Below are 23886 nucleotides of genomic sequence, written 5' to 3'. Positions count from 1 at the left end.
CAGGAAAGGGATTCCTGTCAGCACTGTGTCCTCTCCCTCCGGGAGTCGAGGTCTACAGCTGTCTTCAGACCATGGTCTGCTGCTTTGGGCAGCTACTTATCCATCCATGAAGCTCACCATCGCTCCCAGCCCCACTGTGAACTAGAGGGGATCCCCAGGCATTCATAATTCTTTGTACAGAGTTCCCTCCTTCCCTGAGGTATTTGGACATGCCCTTGTGAATGTTAGATAACTGGAAAATACTGTTAACTGCTCAGAAAAGAGCAGATTTGGAGGCAAGAGGCCAGCTGCTGTGTGTCAGGATTGGCAAGCTGGGATTCTTGATCTGTGGTCCAAGGGCCCCTGGGAAGTTCACTGAAGACCCTGAGGGGTTGGTGAAGCTCCTGAAATTCTATGTGCATGGCTTAAAAGATTTTTAAGACAGGGGGCTGCAGTTTTCCTCAGAAATGACTTAAGTCTGGTTTAGAACCTTCATTTTAAGGTGAGGAAACAGAGGCCCAGAGAAGGAAGGATTTCCACAAGTGATGCAGCAAAGCCAGGCCTAGACCCTGGGCTCCTGACTCCAAGTCCTGCACCCTTTCTCCCGTACTAACGGCTTGTCTCCCCACTCTGGCAGGTGCTGGTCACAGGCACAAGTCCAGGACACCTCTGCAGTGTGGAGGGGGTGGGAGCCAGATCACCAGGGTGTCCAGGGCCAGGGGTGTGGGAGTGGTCACTGAGCCACCTGACCTGTGAGTGTGGCCACAGCCCTGCCCACTGGCCAGGGCCTAAACATGGCCACCCCAGTCTTGTACAAGGAGAATAGGAGTCAGTCCAGGGCAGGGGGATACCTCACTTGGGAACCTCTGTGATCTTCCCGCACCCCCTATTCTCTGTCCATTCACCTTCCCCCCTCTGTCATTCTCCAGTGTCTTTCTTCTTTCCTACACCTTTCTGGTGGTTTCCATGACAATGTTCTCACTGGTCTACAGCAAAATGATAAAAATGAGGGTAATGTAAGTTGTTTTTGTTAAAGATAAATTTAAAGAATGATTCTTTGTTCCGGAATTAGGCCCTTCCTACTTTTTTGGTGTTCAAATGTGTTTTTAATGAAACAACGGCAATAATACAATGGTAGTTTTGTTTGGTTTTCCCTGTTGTTCCATGGTTGTTATATACATGTTGTTAATACGCAAATTCTTTCAGTCCCCAAAGTTTTTTAGAAGTTTTAAGATTTTATTTATTTATTTTATTTATTTGAGAGAGTGAGAATCTGAAGCAGACTCCAGGCTGAGCACAGAGCCCGACGTGGGGCTGATCTCACCACCGAGAGATCATGACCTGAGCTGAAACCAAGAGTCGGAAACTCAACTGCCTGAGCCACCCAGGCGCTCCAGAAGTTTAATCAGTCTTTGAAAATCCAAAATAAAATTCTGGAGAAAACTGATGTAGTGGAAATTGTCTGTTACTCAATTCATTCTTGAAGGACTAGGATTCAGGCAACCTGAGAATCAAGGCCCTCCAAACAGGGGTCCAGAGTGAGCAAAGATTTAGAGATAAGAATGAGCAGAGCACAGTGAGGACAGGCTGTCTGCTTGTGGAAGGACAGGGTGGAGTGAGGTCAGTCAGTGCTTTGGGAAGCTTGCAGGGCCATGAGGGTAACCCCAGGTGAGGTGGCTCCTAAACGGACAGCTGGGCTGGTGGCGGCAGCGGGAGATGGGGGATTGCTGGCTCCTGACAAATGCAGATGGATTTTGGCTGGCAGAAGCACAGATATCTAGAATATCCCAGGTTGTGACACATGGGGATTGCTCTAGTTCCAGGAAAGGCTCCCCCAGAGGCAGGCGTGAGTCATGGACGTGTTCCTTTGGCAAAGGGACAATGCCAAAGGAAGGGTGCTTAGAAAGTGCCCACTGCCTCCCATTCCCCAAAAGTGTTAAGCTACAATCCACAGACCCATGAATTTCATTTTTTTTTAACTAAAAGAGATGCATTTTGTACTGGTATTCAGACAACCAGTGGATATTGTTAGTATTCCTTCCAATCGGTTGATGTCGGTGTCATGCTGGTGGTTGAATATTTGGATTATCACCACTGCAAATGTGTACTAGTGTGCGTGTGCACATTTATAATGTGTGTATGTGTGTACGCAACTAAAGTTTCACAAAATAATACTTACATTTACTATATGTGATCTGTTCTGAGATTATTCTATTGCATCTTTTAAAAATGTTGGTTAGGGGGCATTTGGGTGGCTCAGTCAGTTTAGCGTCTGACTCTTGGTTTCAGCTCAGGGCTGTGAGATGGTGGCTCCAAGAATCCGCTTGGGATTCTTTCTCTCTCCCTGTCCTTCATCCTCTGCCCCTTCCCTAGCTTGGGCTCTCTCTCTCTAAAATAAATAAATAAAATCTTTAAAAATGTTGGTTAGAATCCACCAAGTTGATTTCACCACTCTATTGAGTCCAGCTGATTTGACTGTGGACATCTCTCAGTCTCCATTTGCCCCTTGATTCATTCGTTCAACAAACACTTCGTGACATCTACTTTGTGTTAGGCACTTCATCATCGGACTTCAGTTGCAGATAACAGACACCCCTGTACCTATTCTAAGCAGAAAGGGAAGTAAGACAGAGAACTGGGGGCTTACAAAGTCCCTGAAAGGGCTGGAGAAGTGAGATCCAGGAATGAAATTCCCAAAACACTGCAGGACTGAGCTGCCGGGGAAGCTGCTGCCTCAGTCACCATCAGGAAGGTAGGAGTCAGGAGGCCATCACTGCAACTGTTGGCACCAGGAACACACACCTTAGCTGGGATCTCAGGATCAGGGAGCTGCTGTCAAAATTATTGTCTGTGTCTGCAATATCTGCCCAACCAAAAAAGAGAATGTCTCCCGCACAAATTCCTCTGCTCCACTTACCTCCATGCACACCAGTTCTTAGGCAGTGCACGTGATCAGTGATACCTCAATCACATCTGGAGTCCTGGGTGTGATAGTCGAACGTTTCGCTTTCCAGCCCAGCTATACAGGAAGGCACACCAGGAGGAAGTGGAACAGAAGCTAACCAAACCAATCGACAGCAGCCACCCCTTCCCCCCCCACCCCGCCTGCCCAGGGACAAAATGTCTGGAAATGGTATTTCCTGGTGTGCCTGGTGTGAAGGTAGGTTTCTACTCCCTGTCTGAATACTTTTCCATTTGTACAGCTGCCTGTGGCTTTGAACACCAACCTATGCCTTTTATTTCCATGCTTCTCTTTTATCTACATTTAATATGTTGGGTTTTTTTAAATCATAAATTTGATGGTCAGGGTTCTTCCTCTCCTCTGGCAGTTTGGTGGGGAAGTCCCATGTCCCACAGCCTTCCCCCTTACCAACTGTGCTGTTCTTAGGCACCCATCTTGGTCCACTCTCTGGAAGGTCAGTGGAAGCTGCTTTGTCACTTTCTCCTAGCAACAATCAAGAGAGAAGGCTCCCTCTTCTCTGTGCCATCATCAACCTTGCTCACTGTAATTTGAACTTGCTCCTCCCCTCTAGACTTCCATGGTAATCATAGTTCCTTTCCCTAAAAACAGTTGCCTCACAGATAAAAAAGATGGTATCTGCCACTTGTGGAGACCAAGGCAAGAGATGGTCCTGGGAAAGACAGGTAGATAGATGAGCTCACCTTCCCTTTCTGTGTCCCTTGATGCACCAAAATCACTTTTCCCTCTGATACCTGGGTCTGTGCTCACCTGCCAGCTCCTATTTAAGAGGATACAATAAGAGCACTCGAAGCTCAATAAATGTCTGTCTAATAAGTAAATTATAAAAAAAATCACTAATAGTGTAATCTCATTTACCAAGACAGGGCTATAGGATATACAAATAGGTGTAGCCATGGCAATAGAAACTGCAAAATAAATGGCTTAATATAAGACAGAGGTTTATTTCTCTTTCATGTAACATTCCAAGCATACATAGTCCAGGGCTGAAATGGTAGCTCCAAAGCCTCAGTGGCTCAGGCTGCTCTGACATCTACAGGTATTGTTTTAATCAGCAAGGTCCAAGATTGCTTACCAACCTGTTCCTCTTTCAGGCAGCAGAATGTAGGATGGGAGAAGAGAGGGTCTGAATCCTCCCTTTAAGGACTGTTCCATTCCATTAACCAGTCATAGTCACATGGCCAAACCTAGCTGCAAGGAAAGCTGGGAAATGTAGTATCTATTCTAGGCAGCCATGTGCCCTGCAAAAAATGAGGCATGGTGGCAGTCTAGTAGTCTATGTTCTGTGTGTGTTTGCCAGAGGTATGCTTTCTAATTCCACAAGGTACATTCCCATTCGTGCCCAAGAGCCCTGTCTCTAATCTCCTTAATCATGCAATCTCCACACCACACCCTCTCTGCCTCTTGGACTCACAGTTGACTCCAGCATCCCCCAGAATACAAGCACCCAGTGTAATATGAGAATGTAGAGGCCCTACAGTGACGATTCATTTACCTTTGTCATGTCAGCTCAGACTGACAGGGCTGGGCCAAACCCAGTACCCACATTTATACCCCTTGGAAACAACAAATATTTGCCAGCCATGTGCCCAGAAGATGTCACCAGAGCAGTGTCTGAGTTAACCTTGAGTTAACCTCTGCAGTTAACCTTGATGGTTTCCAGCCTTAGGAAACAGGATTCATTACATAGTGCCTCTTCCCCACCTTCCAATAATGTGACCTGGGGTACCTCCAGCCTCGGGGAATTTCTCCTGAGGTTCCTTCCTGGGGCGAAATCTGAGGAATCCATTCACTCCCTTGGAAGTAGCTGCGGTTCTCACACTTGCTCTGGCCACTTGGACCTTCTGGTGCTCTCTGTAGAACACCAGGAAATGGCAAAAGATGTAATCCAAGTTCATGAACTCCACTCTCTTTCTCTGCCTTCCTTCCCTCTTCTCACTCTATTGTATGTATCTAGGTCACTGCTTCTCAGACAACAATACATAAACTATTTTAAGAAATCACATTTCTGTTTTTATATTATTATTTGTTTGCTCCATTCTCATTCATTTTGAAATCTCTTACTCATCAGCAGATAAGCTGTAGTAAGAGCCAAACATTTAGGAGAAAAATATCTATTCACTTAACTTTTTCCTCCCAATTAAAGAAAGACATGCATCATTTAGTTTTGGCTATGGGGCTCTCTGGCCCAACTCAAGGAAAAGAGGTGTTTTAAGGTGGCAGTGACTGAGAAGCTCTGGGGGGGAGGGTTAAGAGGAGAGGAAGACAGTAGAGAGGAAGGGGGACCTCCCACGCTGGGGTGTTGATTTATCTTTTGACTTAGTGGGGTCAGGTGTCATGGAGGAGGAAAACTCTCTCTCCACTCACTTCTTATTCCTCTCAAAGGAAACCATATCATGTTCCAGGACATTCAAATGGCTATAGTTTTGTGGGCAGGGATCACAGACATTAAGCTCCCACACTTGAGTGTAGTGTTGCGAGATTTTTTGTTCTCATTCTCATTTTGAAAGAAGAGAACTGACCCAGTGACTGGACCCAGGCAACAACCATTCATTGTATTTGTTACCTATCATTGCATAATGAAATACCCCAAAGCTTAGTGGCTTAACACGTCATTTCTTATTTCACAGTCTCTGTGTGTCAGGAATTGAATCACAGTGTAGCTGGGTCCCATGGCTCTGGGTCTGTCACAGGTTGCAGTCAAGGTGTTGGCTGGGGCCATGGTCATCCTCAGGCTTGACCGGGGTGGATCTGCTTCCAAGCTTCCTCAAGTGGTTGTTGGCAGGTTTTGGTTCCTTGCAGGCTGTTAGACTGACAGTCTTAGTTCTTCACAGGCTTTGCCTGAGTCCTGCCCAGGTTCCTTGCCACATAGACCTCTCCAAAGGACAGCTTGTGGCATGGAGGTTGTCTGCATGAGCATGAGCAAATGAAAGGCAAGAAAGAATGGAAGCAAGATGGAAGTCATAGTCTTTTGTAATCTAATCTTAAAAGTAATAGTCTTGGGGCACCTAGGTGGCTCAACTGGTTAAGCATCTGCCTTTGGCTTAGGTCATGATCTCAGGGTCCTGGGATCGGGTCCCACATCAGGCTCCTTGCTCAGCAGGGAGTCTGCTTTTCCCTCTCTCTTTCCTGCTCCCCCTGTTCGTGCTCTCTCTCTCTCTCTCAAATAAATAAATTAAATTTTAAAAAAAGTAACAGTCGCTTCCTTTGCCATCTTCTGTTGGTTAGAAGCAAGTCACTAGGACCAGGTCACATTCAAGGGGGGCAGATTACACAAGGCATAGTTAGAAAGTGGGGGTCATTGGGGTCATTTTAGAAGGCTGTCTACCACACTTGCCTCTATTATTATTGGAGAAGTATAAACGTTATATTTGGTGATAATAAAAGGATTTCTATTTCACAAAAGGTAAATCAATCTCTCTCCTCTCTCTTCGTTGTTTCTTCACTCATAAAACCAACTCTGAAGTTCTTATTGCTTTGGGCTCAGGGAGCAGTTAGTGGTAACATGTGAGTTGAGAGAGAAGCAGAGGCTCTGCTTTAAGTCTTAGGACAAAGCCAGGGACTCCAGTCCCATTTGCTTGAGAACACTGTGCTGGGATCCTGCTGGAAGTCATCTTGTGGGGACAGCTGAAGTTCCCTTGTCTTGTAGTTGGCAGTCCGGCTGGCTGTCATCTACCAGCAAGCCAGCCCCTACCATGGTTCCACCTGAGGGAAACTGATTGTTTTCCCTTTTGGTAAAATTCTCTGCTTTCCTTTCTTCTTCTCACTCTATTGTATGTATCTAGGCCACTGAATCTCAAACAACAATACATAAACTATTTTAAGAAATCACACTTCTGTTTCTCTATTATTATTTGTTTGCTTCTTGCTCATTCATTTTGAAATCTCTTACTCATCGGCAGAGAAGCTGCAGCAAGTGCCAAAGGTTTCCCACCCTGGAGGGCTCCTCCCTCTCTTTCCTCTCCTCCGCTCTCCTCTTCAGAGATCCAATGCAAGCCCCTCTCTTCTATGAAGCCTTCTCAGAATCAACTGAAAAGATGGAAATTTCCTTGGAGATGTAATTGCCTGAAGTTAAAAGAAGGTAAGGAAACAAGCTAACCATCTGAAAGGAAGCCTGAGGGAAGAGATATGACGGCAAATACCAGTTATGAAATTTCTCTTCTCCTTGAAAGAGAACCTCTGTAGGCAGAGACAGATGCATCTAGCTGCCAAGCACACAGTAGGTGTTCCGTTAGTCCCTGTGGATCAAATGCCACTTGTGGTGCTTCTCAAATATTCACAGATTCTTGGCCACCCTTCCCTTCAAAAGGTAGAGCCTAGGGATACCTGGGTGGCTCAGTCAGTTAAGTGTCTGACTCTTGATCTCAGCTCAGGTCTTGTTCTCGGGGTCGTGAGTTCAAGCCCCATGTTGGGCTCCATGTTGGACATGGAGCCCACTTAAGAAAAATAAGATTAAAAAAAATTTTTTAAGGTAAAAAAAGGGAGAATGTAATTCTCCCTTCCTTAAATGTGGGCTGTATCAGTCAATCACTTCTAACGAATAGAATGTAGTGGAGCGATAATGTACGACTTCTGAAGTTAGGTCAGAAAAATTACGGCAGCTTTTGCCCCAGTTTCTCTTGGATGATTCACTTCTAGGGAAAGTCAGCTGCTATGTCAGGAGGGCTGTCAAGCAGCCCTATGGAGATGTCCACATGTAGAGAAACTGAGGCCTCCCGCCAACAGCCAGCCTCAACTTGCCCATTAAATAAATGAGCCACCTTGAAAGTGGATCCTCCAGCCCCAGTCAAGCCTTTGGATAACGGCAGCCCTGGCCAAAAGTTTGACCACAGCCGTAGCTTGACCGAATCAGCACCCCCGAGCTAAGACGCTTCTGGATTCCTGGGAGAGATAACAAATGCTTGTTGATGTTTTAAATCACTAAGAGGGAGAGAGCTGGAGGGACATTGTGAAAGGAAAAGGTTTTTGCTTCATGATTCTAGTGTGTGTACTTGGCAAGCTCCTGTCGAGCAAGCACCTCCACCAATGCCCAGTGCCCAGAGCGACCAGCGGCACCAGCAGCTACAGCTTCTCCTGGCACCGCCCACCCGGGGCAGTACTGTAAGCAGAGGGCCAACAACCTCCTGCAGCGTTTGCAGCTTCTCTAGCTCCCAGCACCTGCTGTACACTTGGCTGCTCCGGCATCAGGCTCCTGGGGTGCTCACGAGGTCTCGGGCACCAGGCTTCTGCAGTACAGAGAGGCCAGCAGCGCCCAGTGGGCAGGCAGTTTTCTAGCTTTTTCTTTTTTTTAAAGATTTTTTAAATTTATTCATTTCAGAGAGAGAGAGAGCATGAGCAGTGGGAGGGGCAGATGCAGAGGGAGAAGCGAGCTCCCTGCTGGGCAGGGAGCCCAACACAGGGCTTGATCCCAGGACCCTGAGATCATGACCCAAGCCAAAGGCAGACGCCCAACCATCTGAGCCACCCAGGTGCCCAGTATTCTAGCCTTTGATTGGGTACCTCCCTGTGAAGAACTCTCCCTGGCATCTTAGGGGGCAGATTTCTGGTGAGTTCCACTCTCATGACAGTGCAACAACTTTTCTGCCATCTGGTGAGCCATAGGCTGTGTTCTCAACAAGGTCTGGATTTCAGCTTTAGTGGGGGTGGGGGCTGTCTCTTCCTTGGGTGCCCTATCCTAAGTCTCAATCCTGGGGCTAGGGGCTGCTCCTACATCTAAAATTCATGTATTCTTTACTCCTTACTAACCAAGTCTTTTGTTACTGTAATCCCCTGTTGTCATAAATAATTATATTAAAATTTCCCTGTTCAAATCACTATGTGGTTTCTCTCTCTCGATTGGACCCAGATTGACACACTAAGTTTGGTCATAGTTTGTTACACAGCAACAAATAACCAAACCACCCCTCCCCATCTCCTTGCCCACTTCCAACTCCCCGTTCATTACCATCAGCCAATTGTTATCATGTGCCTACGCACATTGAAGGCTCTTCCTTCAAGGCTTTTATAAGGAGTCAGATATGAACTACTACAAAAAGGAGAACAAAGTTTGTAAGATCGAAGATTTAATTTGCTAAATGGAAGGTACAGATATGAAGTGCTGCAGGAAGCAGCAAAGGCTGGTTGAAGAAAGCTCGAGGCTGCAGTAGGACGTAATTCAACTCTGAAGACACTATAGGACACAGCCCAGTGGAAAAGAGAGAAGGGTGTTGTATCCAGGGGGAGCATTGTGTCAAAAGCTTAGAGGCGAGACCCCATGTGGTAGGATTAGGTCTGCAGTGGCTACTAGTTCACTCCAGTTTGGCTGGAGAAGAGATTTCATATGGCAGGCTAGTGGCAAACAATATACCCAGATCCTGAAGGACCTTAAATACAAAGCTAATTCATTTGGTGTTAACATGTTAAAAAAGGGGGGGGGGACAGGAACCACGTTTTTGAGGACAAAACTCAACCTACTTTTGTTGTAAGTACAATTATACTTGTCAGATCATGAGACTTAGCTTTGGGGCTGAGAAGAAGTTCACCATGACAGTAGGAAACCCCTGCATGTTTTTGAGGATGACGCAATGTGGGGCTCTGAGATTAGCCTGGAGTGTGTTGGGCTGGAGAGAATGAAGAAGTAGAAAACAATACCCGAAAGTACTGATGGAGGGGATAGGGTAGCAGCAGTGGAAAATGAAGAACTTGGATAGGTGTGGGATGTTCAGAATGGCTGGTTGGATGTGGCAGAGAGAAGTTGAAGGTGTTGCCCAATACTTAGCTGGTGACATGGGAACACGGGGAGCTGGATGAGGGGTGGATAGGATGATGCTGGCTTTTGACAAGTTCCATTGGGGTGACTGCAGTGTATCCAAGAAGCAGGAAGGGCAGCCTCACGCCTGAAATCAGGAGGGAGACAAGGGCTGAGGATTCAGATTGGGTAGTGATGTCCACTCGGGGTGACAAGTCAAACTTTGGGAGATGGCGTTGAAGTCCTGGGTCAGGAATTCAGTGGGGACAAATGTCCTCAAGTAGTCCAGTCCTAAATGGACCCCTAAAAGCCAGAAGCTCTGTCTTTTCCAACTGCCACAGATTCTGGCTTAGAATCCACGGTCCACTCCCAGGGGGCTCAGGTCAAGGAATAGGAAGGCAAAACGCCCAAGACTAGGAGGTTTTAACCGTATTTCCACCCCAGACCAGTCATGCAGCCTTGAGCAAGTACGTTCCCTCTTTGGGTTTGTTTCTTCCTTCAGCAAAATGCCAGGGTTGGCCTTGGACTAGACTGGTTTTTAAATCCTGCCTCTGAAGAACAACAGGCTCCATAGCTGGGCCCACATGTTCTTCCTCCTAAATCAAGTAGTAGCAGATGAAACAGCTCCAATTTTGGGGTTTTCTCCATAAAGTTTTCTTTTTTCTTTCTTTCTTTCTTTTTTTTTTTAAGATTTTATGTATTTATTTGACAGAGCTAGTGAGAGAGCACAAGCAGGGGGAGAAAGGGGAACAGTGGAGGGGGAGGGAGAAGCAGGCTCCCCGCCGAGCAGGGAACCCAATGCAGGGCTAGATACCAGGACCCTGAGTTCATGACCTGAGCCGAAGGCAGACGCTTAACCATCTGAGCCACGCAGGCACCCTTCCATAAGGTTTTCTTAAACCATTAGTAACCACTACTGTTTGTTTCCCAGCAAGGGCTCACAGATAACACAATAAATGAACAAGTGGGAAATGCAATGAAAATAGGTGAACTAAGGAACATCTGAGAATAGGTGACCATATTTGGCTTGACAGTATTTTTGTTTCTGGAGACTTCATGGTTATGGTTTTATATTACTTACACAGTCACTCTGGTTTCTAAAGCTAAATTCCAGTGGCATTTCAGGGTGCTTCATCGAGGGTTCTGGGACTCCCCAGTGCCCGTAACCCAAAGAGACTGGAGAGACATCAGACTCAGTGCTCTAAGGACCTTTCCAGTGCTAATCTTTCACTCTCTCAATAGTTGACCTTTGATGAATACCCTCTGCAGGCAGAACACTGTGCCTTACATTCATTAATCCCTATAATCCGCATAGAATCCTCTCAACAGCCTCATGACATAAGTACTATTATTATATTCATTTTACAGGTGAGGGGAGGACTGAAGCTCAAATAGGGGAAATGGCTTGCTCAAGGTCACACAGCTAGTAAGCGACAGAGCTGGCATTTGAACCTGAGAGCCCAATTCCAGAGCTCTCACTCTCCCGGTATGCCTGCAGTTTCTGTCATTAATGCTGTCACCAAATACTTTCCGTTCTTCCTTGGACACATGGTAAGACTCATCTTTCCTACCCCCTTTGGCTGGGGAGATGTGAGCAGAAGTAGTGAGCATCAATTCGGGTGTAACTTCTAAGAGCCAGGATCACAGCCGCATTCCCTTTTCCTTCGTAGGAGTTGTAGATACACAATCAGAGCCACTCTCAGCCTTGGTCCCTGAGAGAAGATGACTTGGAAAAGACACCTGCCACCCCCCAGCTGACCTGCCAGGGGCTATGATAAATAACCTTGTCATTTTTTACCACTAAGATTAGGAGGTTGTTTGTTACGGTGGCACAGCCTAGCCCATCCTGAGGAATCCAAGGCCATACTGTCTCCTGTTGATTATCTTTGGCCTCAGTCCCCAAACATGCCTTCTCTCTGAAACTCCCTTAAAGCATTGGCTCCACATTCAAATTTGGAACGCGGCAAGAGGAGAAGGGAATCTGTTCCCTACACAGGGAAGTGGGGATGTCTTTGGGGAGATGCGCCCATGCTTTGCCATGCTCTGGGTGGGGGTAACGCTGGATGAAGTCTACACCCAGCCCCTGGAAGGCCCTAGACAGAAACTGCTTCAAGCTTTTCTCCCATAGTCATTTATTGGCTCTCCTTAATTTTATTCCCCGCTATTAAAGTAGGAATGACTGGGCCGGCAGGAGGAGGGCCGGACTCCCACATCCTGGGAGCACTGCAGGCTGACTATGACCTTGCAGGCCTGGATCTGAACCTCCTCCTCAGGGTGGATGACCAGGGCGAGCAGCCGGTCTGCCAGTCGTGACTCATCCCCAAAAAGAGCTTCATGCAGAGACTGTTCATTGTAATGCCACTTCACGGCCCGGTAGTGGGGTGAATTCCGGCCCTCACTTAGCCGCTCAGCAAACACCAGGACCTCAAACAGCAGACTCCCTGGCTGGGTGGACTGAAACAGGTTCAGGAAGTTGGAGTGCACCTGTGACGGGAGTAGAGAGACAATGGTAAAGAAATCCAAGACAAGTTCTTAAGTTCTTCTTCTTCCATCTTCCTATTGCCTCAACTCCCTAGCACACCTAAATTTCAGATTCAACTGTATAGGAATTTTTTAATTTTCCTCTCATTATCGTTCTCTAACATAATTGTACTGTGCTCATAAAACATGAGAGATACAATCATTTGTTGAGTCACACATTAAAGCTTAGCATGTGGTTGATTTTTATAAGTATTTTGTGTGCTTGAGACGAATATACTCTTAACTAACTGTAAAGTGTCCTAAGTGTGCTAATGGCTCAAGCTCATTTATATTATTCACAGCAAATATACCCTTACTGGTTTTAGGTTTTTATGTTAATTGCTGAAAAAAGAAATCTCCCAAATCTTCCATTGTGATGGTAGGTGTGTCAATTTTTCCTTATAATTATTCAGCCATAAGAAAGAAGGAAATCCTGCCATTTGTGACAACATGGAGGACATTATGCTAAGGGAGATAAGCCAAAAAGAGAAAGACAAATACTGCATGGTATCACTTATTGGTGGAACCTAAAAAAATAAAAAAAGGTCATACTCAAAAACAGAGTAGAAAAGTGGTTGCTGGGGCTGGTGGTGTAGAAGAAATAGGGAGACATTGGTACAAGGGTATAAACTTTCAGCCATAAGATGAATAAGGTCTGGGGGCGCCCGGGTGGCTCCATCGGTTGAGCATCCGACTCTTGATTTTGGTTGAGGTCATGATCTCAGCGTCCTGAGATGGAGTCCTGTGTTGGGAGCCACGCTGGCTGTGGAGCCTGCTTGAGATTCTCTCTCTCGCTCTACCCGTCCCCCTGCTGCTTGCTCTCTCTCTCTTAAAAAAAAAAGATGAATAAAGTCTGCAGATCTAACAGAAAACATAGTGACTATAGTTAATAACACTCAATTAGATCACTGAAATTTGTTAAGAGAGTAGAACTTAAATGTTCTCACACACAAAAAGATAAATATGTGGAAGTGATGGATGTATCAATCAACCAGATGGTCAGAATACTTTCACCACATACATATATGTGTGTGTGTGTGTATAAGCACCACTGTGTACACTTTAAATATCTTACAAATTTGTCTCTCCGTTATACCTCGCTAAAATTGAAAAAAAAAAAAAGAAAAAATTTCTTGTAAAGCTATCAAATTTTGCCATACAAATTTTGAGGTTATGTTATTAGGTTCATATACGTTTAGAGTTCCTTTATCTGTCTGAACCATTATTTTTTTTTAAGATTTTATTTATTTATTTGACAGAGGTAGAGACAGCCAGCGAGAGAGGGAACACAAGCAGGGGGAGTGGGAGAGGAAGAAGCAGGCTCATAGTGGAGGAGCCTGATGTGGGGCTCGATCCCATAACACCAGGATCACGCCCTGAGCCAAAGGCAGACGCTTAACGACTGCGCCACCCAGGCGCCCCCCGTCTGAACCATTATTATGTAGTGACCCTGTCTATTCCTAATAATGGGTTTTGTTATAAGTAATTTTTCTCTAATATGAAAATACCTACACTTACTTTTGTTTTGTCACCTGGTTTCCTGACTCTCAGTTCAGAAAGCCCCATAAAGGAGAATCCCCCTCTCAACAAAATGAATTCTTATTCTATTGGGAGAATGGAAGAGAGCATAGTTTTCAATATATCTAGTGCAAAGGCAGGAAGAGAAACAATCTTGTTACGGCTAAGTCTGCCTGGGGAATCCATGATTCTTCCTTCCCTAATATCTGAGTTGGTATCCATTAACGTTTCTTTAGTTCCTTTCTCACCTGGCAGTTGAGAATATCATACAGAAGGTCGTTCTTCTGTGCTAGGTAGCTCAACAATCGTATGGCTTGCACCTGAATAAAAGAAAGAGTACATTGCATGGTGCACTGGGTGTTATACGCAACTAATGAATCATCGAACTTTACATCAGAAACCAGGGATGTACTGTATGGTGACTAACATAATATAATTAAAAAAACATTAAAATGAATAAAAGAAAGAGTAAAGCATGAGAAGGCAGGTGAATGTGGGCCTGAGCAGGGAAAGCACAAATCTCTACTCCTCCCTCTAGGTGCTGTGCCAGCGCTGGTCAGGAGGGACAGGGCCTGGGCCATGGTCCTTAGGCACCTGTGCCAGGATATAGTCTGACTGCAGGATCTCCATCAAGGCAGGCATCACCCGTCGCAGCTGTGGATGGACATAGTCGGGCAGTGGGAGGCTGTTGAGGAGTCTGAGGCCTGCAACGTGCAGCTCCGAATCCCAGACGGTGGAGATCAGTTCCAGTACCTTGATGGTGTGTTCCTGGCGGGGGGAAAGGGGGTGGGGGGAAAAGGGTCGGCTTTTATGTGGTGATCCCCAACACTATCCCAGACTTTGCCCTCTTTGTTCACTCTTCCCTGCCCTTACCCATGATAACTGACCCCAAACCCAGTAGACAACTCCCTCTAACTTACACTCTCAACATTACTTGACCTAGTTGGCCACACCTACCTCCTTTCTGCACCTGGCTTCTCTTCCACAGACTTCTTTCCTGGTTCTTCTGCCCAACCTCTTCTTATCTTCCTCACTCCCTTAGTGATAGCGTCCAGACTCTGTTAAATACTGTTGATGCTGATGCCTTTCAAATTCCTGTCTCTAGCCCAGACCTCTCCCTGAACTCCAGACTCATATATTCCAGTGCCAATTCCACTTCTTCCCAGAATGCTTTTTTCTTTTTTTTTTTAAAGATTTTATATTTGTGTAATCTCTACACCCAATGTGGGGCTCAAACACACAACTCCGAGATCGAGAGTTGCATGTTCCACTGACTGAGCCAGCCAGGCGCCCCTTCTCAGAATGCCCACTAGACCTCTCCGAGTTAACACATCCCCAGCCCTCAAATCTGTTTCTCCCACCACCTTCCCTGTCTCTGCTTTTGGTCATACCTCCCTTCCAGCTACTCAGGTCAAAAATCTGTGGTCCTCTTTAACGACTTTGTTTTTCCTCACACTGCTGTTCTAGTCCTTCAGAAAATCCTGTCAGCTCTACCTTCAAAATCTATTAACAGTCAAGCTGCTTCTACCACCCTGTTCCAAGCCACCGTCAGTTCTCACCTGGACTTCAGCAATAGCCACCTGTTTCCCTGCTTCCATCTTCCCCCCTGCATCTATTTTCAGAACAGCAGACATGTAAGACACGTCACTCTTTTGCTCAAGTCCCTAGTTCGTTCAGGGTAAGAGCTAAAGTCCTTACAGTGGCTTACGAGGTCCAATCTGCTCTGCCCCTCTCGACTCACAAATTCTTTGACCTCATCTCCTATTCTCTTCTTTGCTCCCACGGTGGCCATCACAATGGTCTCTTAGTCATTCTTTGAGCATGCCAAGTACACACTTCTCCTGTTTTTGCACAGGCTGTTTTCTCTTAGAATGCTCTCCCTCCAAATCATCAGAGCTCACTCTCTTACCTCCTTCAAGACTTTGTTTTAATGTCACCTTCCCAGTAATGTCTTCCCCGACCACCTCTTTAAGACGGCAACCACTCCCCACCCAGCCTGCCTTACCCTCCATCTTTATTTCATTCTTCTCCACAGCACTGGCACAGGCAACACACTTTTTATTTTGGAACTTTTTATTTTCAAATAATTATAAATTCTCAGGAAGTTGCAAAAATAGCCCAGGGACATCCTGTGGGCTCTTCACCCAGATTCCCTCAATGGTTACACCTTATGCAGGTACATAAAATATCAACGCTAGGAAATTCGTATTGGTACAAGGCGTGTGTACAGTCTTTGCCATTTTGTCATGTATGTAGATTCCTGTGACCACCACTATCAACAGATGCTTCCATCAGTTGTCCCATCAAGACGGAGATCTCCCTCACGGGACTCCAATATAGTTACATTTCCCCCTCCCCACCAAAACCAGCCCTAAACATTGGTAACCATTCGTCTGTTTTCCACCTCTATAATTTTGTCACTTTGAGAATGTTACAGAGTCCTACTTTGTAACCTTCTGAGATCGGTTTTTCACTCAGTAGAACGTCCTTGAGATCCAAGTTGTTGTATCAATAGTTCATTCCCCTTTATTTCTGAGGAGTGTCCCATGGTAGGGATTAGCACAGTTTAACCATTTATCTATCTAGAGACATTTTGGTTGTTTCTGGTTTTTGACCATTACAAGCGAAGTGGCTACAAATAATTGCGAACCGGCTTTTGTTCAGAGATGTTTTCATTTCTCTAGGATAAATGCCTCAGAGTGCAACTGCTGAGTGTATGGTAAATGTACCGTGCGTTTTTTTTGTTTTTAAGTAGACTCCATTTGTTGGACCCCAACACAGGGGCCTGAACTTATGACCCTGAGATCAAGACCAGAGCTGAGATCAAGAGTCAGATGCCCGGGGCGCCTGGGTGGCACAGCGGTTAAGTGTCTGCCTTCGGCTCAGGGCGTGATCCCAGCGTTCTGGGATCGAGCCCCACATCAGGCTCCTCCGCTATGAGCCTGCTTCTTCCTCTCCCACTCCCCCTGCTTGTGTTCCCTCTCTTGCTGGCTGTCTCTATCTCTGTCAAATAAATAAATAAAATCGTAAAAAAAAAAAAAAGAGTCAGATGCTCAACTGACTGAGCCACCCAGGCTACCCAATAATTCATCTTTTAAACAAACTGCCAAACTATTTCCCGGAGTGGGTGCTGTACCATTTTACATTCCCACCAGCAGCGTACAAGAGAGCCCATTTCTATCTTCACCGGCATTTGGTGTTGGCACAAATTTTGAGTTTGGACCATTTAATAGGAGTCTAGTGCAATCTCATTGTGGTGATAATTTGCATTTCCCTAATGTCTACTGATGTTAAACATCTTTTCATGGGTTTATTTGCAACTTGTAGATCTTCCTCAGTGCAGTATCTCCATGTCTTTTGCCCATTTTCTAATTGGATTTTTTTAAATATTGAGTTTTGAGATTTCTTTATATGATCCAAATAGGAGTCCTTTGTCAGATATGTGCTTTGCAAATATTTCCTCCCTGTCTGCAGCTTGTCTTTTCATCCTCTTAAGAGGGTCCTCCACGAGGCATTTTAGTTTTGATGAGCAATGTATCCATTTTTTCTCTTATAGATCATGCTTTTGGTGTTATTTCTAAGAATTCTTCATCAAGCACCAAGTCCCAAAGATTTTCTCTTTTGAAACTGTACCACCACCCACACACCAGCTTCCTTACAGCCCGACTTTGTTTTTCTCCCTTGCACTTGTTACGTGAAACATACTGTATAGTTCACTAATTTGTGCATTGTCTGCCTTGCCCTGTTAGAATGTAAGTTTCCCTTGGGAAAGGGATCTTTCCCGCTCCCTGTTGCATCCCCAGTATCTAAACACAAAGTAAGTGTGAAAGATACATCTGTTGAATGAACAAAGGGATCTTGGCTTCTGAGATGAAAGATGCTTGGACTGAGAGATTACCAAAGACGGATAACCCCACAAGCTGTATTTCTGTGAGCCGTGTAAGAAGGCTAGAACCCCGGAGTGAGGATCACAGCATTCCCATTAGTACCAGTTTCTGCCTGCCCCAACCCCTTGCTATCCGCTAAGACCTGAAGGACAGGTAAGAGTTAGTCTGGAGTGGCGTTTCAGGCAGAGGGAACAGCAGGTGCAAGGGCCAGGGAGTGGGAGAGCATGAAACATACAATGCGAATGGCTAGGCCTGGGGCAAGGAGGTGGAGGACTCTCCTCTTTATGCTGAGAGCCCCGAGGAATACCAAGCAAGGGGTTGATGGATCAGATCCCTCTGGACAGAGTGGTCTGACTTAGGGAATGGGGGCAAGGTCCATTTTGGACATGCTGGGTTAGACGGCCCCTAGGAGGTCTAAGTGGAGCCGCTGGCCCTGGGTCTGGGGTCTGGGGCGGGGGGGTTCCCAGGCTATGGACAGCGATGCAGGAAAGCACATCTAGATGAAAACTGAGGCCAGGAGTGGCTGCTTTTACCCAGAGAGAGAACAGGGATTGGGTTCTCAGGATAACCTGGCAGAACTGTTACCCAGGCCCGCGGCATCAGAATCTCCTGAGAGTCTTGTGAAAAACCTAGCTCCCCTGCTGAACTAGACTCTCTAGGTGTGGGGCCCTGAAATCTTCATTTTTAACCAGCTCTGCAGGCAATTCTGATATGCTTGAGAATTACAGACTGAGGGAAACTTAGAGGGCTAAGGGATACAGTAGAGATGACCAGCAAGTGGAGACCTAGAGACCTTTTTATTCCCCCCAAAATTGTTTTTTCTTTTTCTTCCTTCCTTTCTTTTTCTTTCTTTTCTTTCTTTCTTTCTTTCTTTCTTTCTTTCTTTCTTTCTTTCTTTCTTTCTTTCTTTCTTTTTCTTTCTTTCTTTTCTTTTTTCTTTTCTTTCTTTTTTTCTCTTTCTCTCTCTCTTTCTTTTGATTTTTAAATAAGCTTCACGCTTAACATGGGGCTTGAACTCATGACCGTGAGATCCAGAGTTGCATACTCGGACTGAGCCAGCCAGGTGCCCCTCCCCAAAAAAGTTTGATGCAAAAAATTGAAAAGTGTGAAAATACTAACTTTTGGGGAGGAAATATAATGCAATGGGAACACTCACGCAGAGCTAGCTGGTAGAGGGTATAAATTGATACAACCCTTCTTGAAAAATTGGGCATACCTTTTCACCCAGCCATGCCCCTCCTGCATAAGGATCCTAGAGGAAGTCTCCTATATCCTCAAGGGAGAGGTGCACAAGAACACTCATGGCACAATGTGGAAACAATTTCAGTGCCTACCTATGGGCAAATGGATGGATAAAACTGCAGGATATTCATGAACTGGGATACTATGCAGCAGTGACAAGGAAACAGCTCTCCACACCAATAAAGGTGAATCTTTCGATGGTGGGGAGGGGGGGAAGGCAAACCACAGAATACAAACTGCATCCTTCCAGGTATATGGAGCTTAAAAACATCCCAAACTACATTTGGCCTACTCATTTATTATCTGGCTTGCCTTGCTAGAATATGATACCTGAATATATGACAGAACTAAGGCGAATATCCAGGAAATGATGCACAAAATGCAGGGATACTTGCCTCTGTTTGGGGGAGAGTCTGGGATTGGGGAGGGGCATCCAGAACATCTAACCTGTTGGTCACGTTCTATTTCTCAGCCGTGCGTTTTGTTTTATAGTTCTTTCTATTGTACACGTATAAAATGCTTGTAAGTTTTCAATATGTTACTCATGTTAAATTCAGGGGAGGCCATTTGCTAGAGAGAAATTTGGAAGTCAAGGAAGGATAGGGGTTCTTTTTTGGGGGGGGTTGTTTTTTAAGATTGGAAGGATTAGAGCACGTTGAATATGATGGGAAGGAGTGGGGGGGGAGGCCATATCAGACGAAGAGGCTAATTAAGGAGAGAGGCCATTAAAGAAGGGGATGGGATCCAGGACAGAGACTAACGTTGACCCTAGATGGGAAGAAAGCCATTTTTTCACAGCATCAGCAGGAAAGGATGCGTGTGGAAACAGGTAAGCCTGGGAACATTTCGCGGCTTATAGTTTCTCTACATGGTGGTAGTGAAGGCATCAGTGGCCCAGCCACCAGTATCAGACCAACACAGCATGGGCGGCGGGGCGTATCTGATCCTTGTCCCTGGTTCTAGGCACAGAGCTACTAAAATCCTTGCACTTGTAGGGCGCCGGGGTGGCACAGTTGGTTGGGCATCCGATTCTTGGCTTCAGCTCAGGTCGCAATCTCAGAATCCTGAGCACAGGACAGAGTCTGCTTGAGATTCTCTGCCTCTCCTTCCCACTGCCCCTCCCTTCTATTCTTGAAAATAAATAAAATCTTACAAAAAATTGCAATTGCCTGATAGAAGGGCCTTTTGTTATTCATAATAAGCTCCTCTCCCTTACCCCAGAGCTTATGCTGATTAGGGGACTCTTGGTGGATGGTAGACAAGCTTCCATATGGGGGCGCTAGTGGCCAGAAGGGCCAAGCCATGATTAGGGGGTTGAAGAAGGAAGAGAGGGGTTAGGGATTGAGTTCACTCACCAATGGCCAATGATTAATCAATCATGCCTACATAACGAAACCTCCATAAATGCCCCTAAACACCAGGGCTCAGAGAAATCCGGGTTGGTGAACACATCAAGGTGCTAACCGGGCGGCTTGCCTAGAGAAGGCCCAGAAGCTCTGCACCCTTTCCCCCCATACTTTACCCATTGGTGTCGTAGAATTAGTTGGTATCAGAAAGAATTCGGTGCTTCTGCTGTTGGGGCCTCAGAGATACCCCAGTTCAGTTTTGGCCTGAGATTCAAAGATTTATGACCCTTGAGGAGGGTCTCACTTAATTACAAGGAAAAGTATATTTCTGGATTACAGACTCAGACCCACACAGCTTCTGGAACATGACCATTTATCCTATGCCCATTAAAGAATCCATGGGCTATGGACATCCTGTGTGCTCTACCCCACCACTTGCCTCTGGGCTCACCTGGATTTTAAGCCTGAATTTTCTGATGCCCGAGAAAGCTTTAAGTGTGTTCAGAGCTTGGATTTTGACACTGTTGTCCTTGTCATCCAGCATGGAGCCCACCAAGTTGATGTCATCAGCAGTACAAGAGGAGGCCTGGGGTGGGCCAGGAGAGACAGAAGAGGCAGGAGAAGCGGGTGTCCTGGGCCCACCGCCCCCCGTGTCACCAAGACCCCTCAGCACAAGCCCTCCCGCCCTCCGCCAGAGAGACAGGTCCCAGGACAGAGTCTGGCCAGCCAAGGCGGGTAGGGATCGCTGTGGCCCCCAGGGGCCGGGCTGGCTGGGAGGGGCCTCCGCTGTCCTGCGCTCACCTCGGCCTCCAGCAAGTACACACAGCGCGTGATGCTGTGCAGGATCATGCTCTTGGCGTACTCATCCTGCTTGGACTCGAGAGAGTTGAGGAGCCTCCGGAGCTCACCTGAGTCCCGCCCGTGCCGCTCGCGCTCCACTGCCAGGCCTAGACAGCCACCCCAGCCCAGTTCAGGCTGTGGACTCCGACGTCATCAAAGAACGGGGTTGGGAAGTGGGGGAGAGGGACCTGGGGACAAGGCTGTCTTGCCTTTTCTGCAGAGACCTGCTTGCTCCCGCGGGACCACCAGGTGCAGCTGAGCCGTGTGCACAGCAGGAGGGGCGCTACGGCTAATGGCGTAGCATTCAGGTCCTAAGTGTCCTAGGTTCGTATATTTACTGTGACAATTTTCTGGCCCACAGCACTCGTGTGTGCTATTTCGTCATTATCAGTACATGGCAGTGCTATCCCAACAGATGGCAACGAAAAGTCTTGCAGAAGGGTGCCTTTTCTACTTTGCACAAAGTTGCCATGTGGACTAGCGGAGGCTCTGGCGCGCAGGTGGCCCAGTTTTCCCTTAGGGAGAACTGCTAATGCCAAGGCTCCAAGCAGGGGTATCCTGGGAGCTAGAGTGAAGGCAGAGTCTGGAGAGCTGCTGGATGAGTCCTGAGGATCCCCCTGAGGGCCATCTACTCCCTGGGGACTCTAAGCTAGCATCTCTACAGTGGGCTTGAGGCAGATGGAGAAGAGAAAGGAAGGACAGAGGAACTTGAAGGAGTCACCTTTGGGCCCTCCCACACTGGAGGCCTCGGGAGCAGGTGCCTCCTGGGGCAGAGCCCTCTCCCCAGGGCCCGTACACTCACGGGCGATGCAGATGGGTGAGGCCGTGCAGAGGGGCGGCTGGCATTTGATGCCAGCCCTGATGGCCTTGTACAGCAGGTAGATGAACCCAGCACCTGTGGCCAAGCCCACTACACCTTTGCGGATGTCCATTTGCCCCAGGTACTGGGGGATGCTCATACCCATGTCGTCGGTGTGGCCTTGCGCCCGGGTGGGAGCTAGGCCCAAGGCACCTGGCAAGGGCCTTCTGGAACCAGAACTCTGGCAGGGCCAGGAACCAGGATACGGAATCAGAACCTGGGCAACAAAGGAAACTGGGGAGACGGGATGGAGGGCGGTGATCAGGAAACGGGGCAGCCAGGAGCGCTTGGAACAGGAGAAGGTTTGGCTCCAGAGGCTGTCAGAAAAGAAGCTTAAGACTCTAGGAGAATGAAAAGTCTTGCGGGGGAGGGCAGGAAGGTCCTTCACATCCTCTTTTCTTTAGGGGAGCCAGGTTCGTTGGGCCTCAGCAGGCAGCCCTAGAGGCTGCTTTCCTCCATTAGAGGGCAGCAGAGGCCCAATTTCTGGGTTGGTTCCTTCAGAAGTTTCTGGGAGGGGTGTTTGGGATGTGCCCCTTGGCAACACCATTCTCTCACTCCTTGGCCTCCCATCTTTGATTTCTTCGCCATAGATTCACTGCTGGGCCTCGGGGTGTTTCTGCAGGCAGGGCCCCCCTTCCACCAAGGGGAGCACTTTTATAAAGTTTTGCAGTCCTCAGGCAAAACCATCATCTTCCAGCAACTGTAGTTCCCCTGTAGTGGGTAGTAAACAACCTATCGGGCCAGAAGCTCTTAAGGGGAGCTCTCTCTGCATCTCCAACATCCAGTAGAGTCTTGCACGTAGTAGGTGCTCAAATCATGACTTCTGTCATCCTTTGAGGACTTGAGGGCAGAACCATGACAGAGAATCTGGGTACAGGGGCTCCAGGCCCATTTAACCAGTGTGACTCTGGAGAAGGAAGGGACTGCCCCTGCCTGGGTCACAGTCTGTGACTGTCTGCCACCTGGGCGGATCCACCGTTACCATTCTGTAACTCCAGGATTACAATTTGGGTAGGTGAATGCCTTTACATGATGGCGGCCTAAATCTGGGAGTACCACAGTCCAGTGCCCGGCACCCCGCCCTACCCACCCCTACAGGATGAGATGAGGCTTGAGGCGTCCTGTGGAGTCAGAAAATGCCACCATCCCAGAAACATGAGAGTCCAGCTTTGGAGGACTTGGTCTCCTCTAATAGGTTGGGGTGGGTGAGAGCAGACCCTTCTCTCTTTCTCCCCTTTCCCGCTTGTCCCCATACCCTGTGGCCTTGCCTCCTTGTACAGAACAGAGAGGTGAGAGGTCCTGAGACAGGCTCAGGCCCAGAGCCAGCACGAAGTATCATTGTATCAGAATAGGGCTTCACCTGCTTGGCTTTGAGCCCCCGTTGGAAAGTTCTAGGTCCTGGGCTACACCTGGGCTTGAAGGAGGCGGGGAAATAGGGAAATAGCATCCTCGAGGCTGCTACAGCCAGCCAGGCCTGACTGCTCAGAGCCTTCACCTATCACACCCCAGGCTGTAGGCAACACTCCCAGGCGGCTGTTCTTTTCCTTTCCTCTCTACTGTCCTCGGCCCTCTCAAGGTCATTCGTAGCACGCTACCCCGCCCCAAGGTGGGGGACTACATGGATTCTGTGATGAGAGGCCTCAGGAAGTCTCTTGCTGCCATGGAACCACCTGTCATGCCCCGTGAACTGCAGGCAGGAAATGGCTGCCTGATGGGACTGCTTTAGGTTCCAAGGCTACTCTAGTGGATCTGAGGTAAGATCTTTCAGAACAAGGTTCCTGCCCTTCTCTGAGGTAGGACCCAGAACTGCCGGCCTCTCCAGTCCGTGGACTTGATTCTGCAACCCTCATTTCCTAAGCAAATGCAGTGCTCACCTATTCTTTTAAGACTTCCAAAGGAACAGTTCCTTCTTGGCTTTAACCCTCCCGCTACACCTAAATCCTACTTCTTTTGGTTCTGCTCTCAAATGACACAGAGGGATGAAGAGG

The 23886-nt window shown here is 47.3% G+C and overlaps 1 protein-coding gene across 2 annotated transcripts; it reads right to left on the bottom strand.

The window, feature by feature from the left end:
• Nucleotides 1-11810: 11810 nt before the first annotated feature.
• On the bottom strand, nucleotides 11811-22150 carry ARMC12 (armadillo repeat containing 12). 2 transcript variants are annotated; one of them, XM_045772035.2, is made up of 6 exons: nucleotides 21761-22150; nucleotides 21001-21146; nucleotides 20651-20785; nucleotides 14319-14492; nucleotides 13973-14044; nucleotides 11811-12170 (listed from the first exon to the last, which is right to left on the bottom strand). In XM_045772035.2, exons 1-6 carry the CDS (start codon nucleotides 22002-22004, stop codon nucleotides 11838-11840), a joined length of 1104 nt encoding a protein of 367 aa, XP_045627991.1. In that variant the 5' UTR covers nucleotides 22005-22150; the 3' UTR covers nucleotides 11811-11837. The 2 variants fall into 2 exon arrangements, with proteins under 2 accessions (XP_045627991.1, XP_087714290.1); XM_087858164.1 differs by having other exon boundaries at nucleotides 21842-22132.
• Nucleotides 22151-23886: the final 1736 nt, after the last annotated feature.

Source organism: Ursus americanus, chromosome 32 (genome assembly GCF_024610735.1).
Source record: "Ursus americanus isolate L20-20 chromosome 32, mUrsAme1.1.p, whole genome shotgun sequence".
NCBI lineage: Eukaryota > Metazoa > Chordata > Mammalia > Carnivora > Ursidae > Ursus > Ursus americanus.
This window is presented reverse-complemented; position numbering and strand designations above follow the sequence as displayed.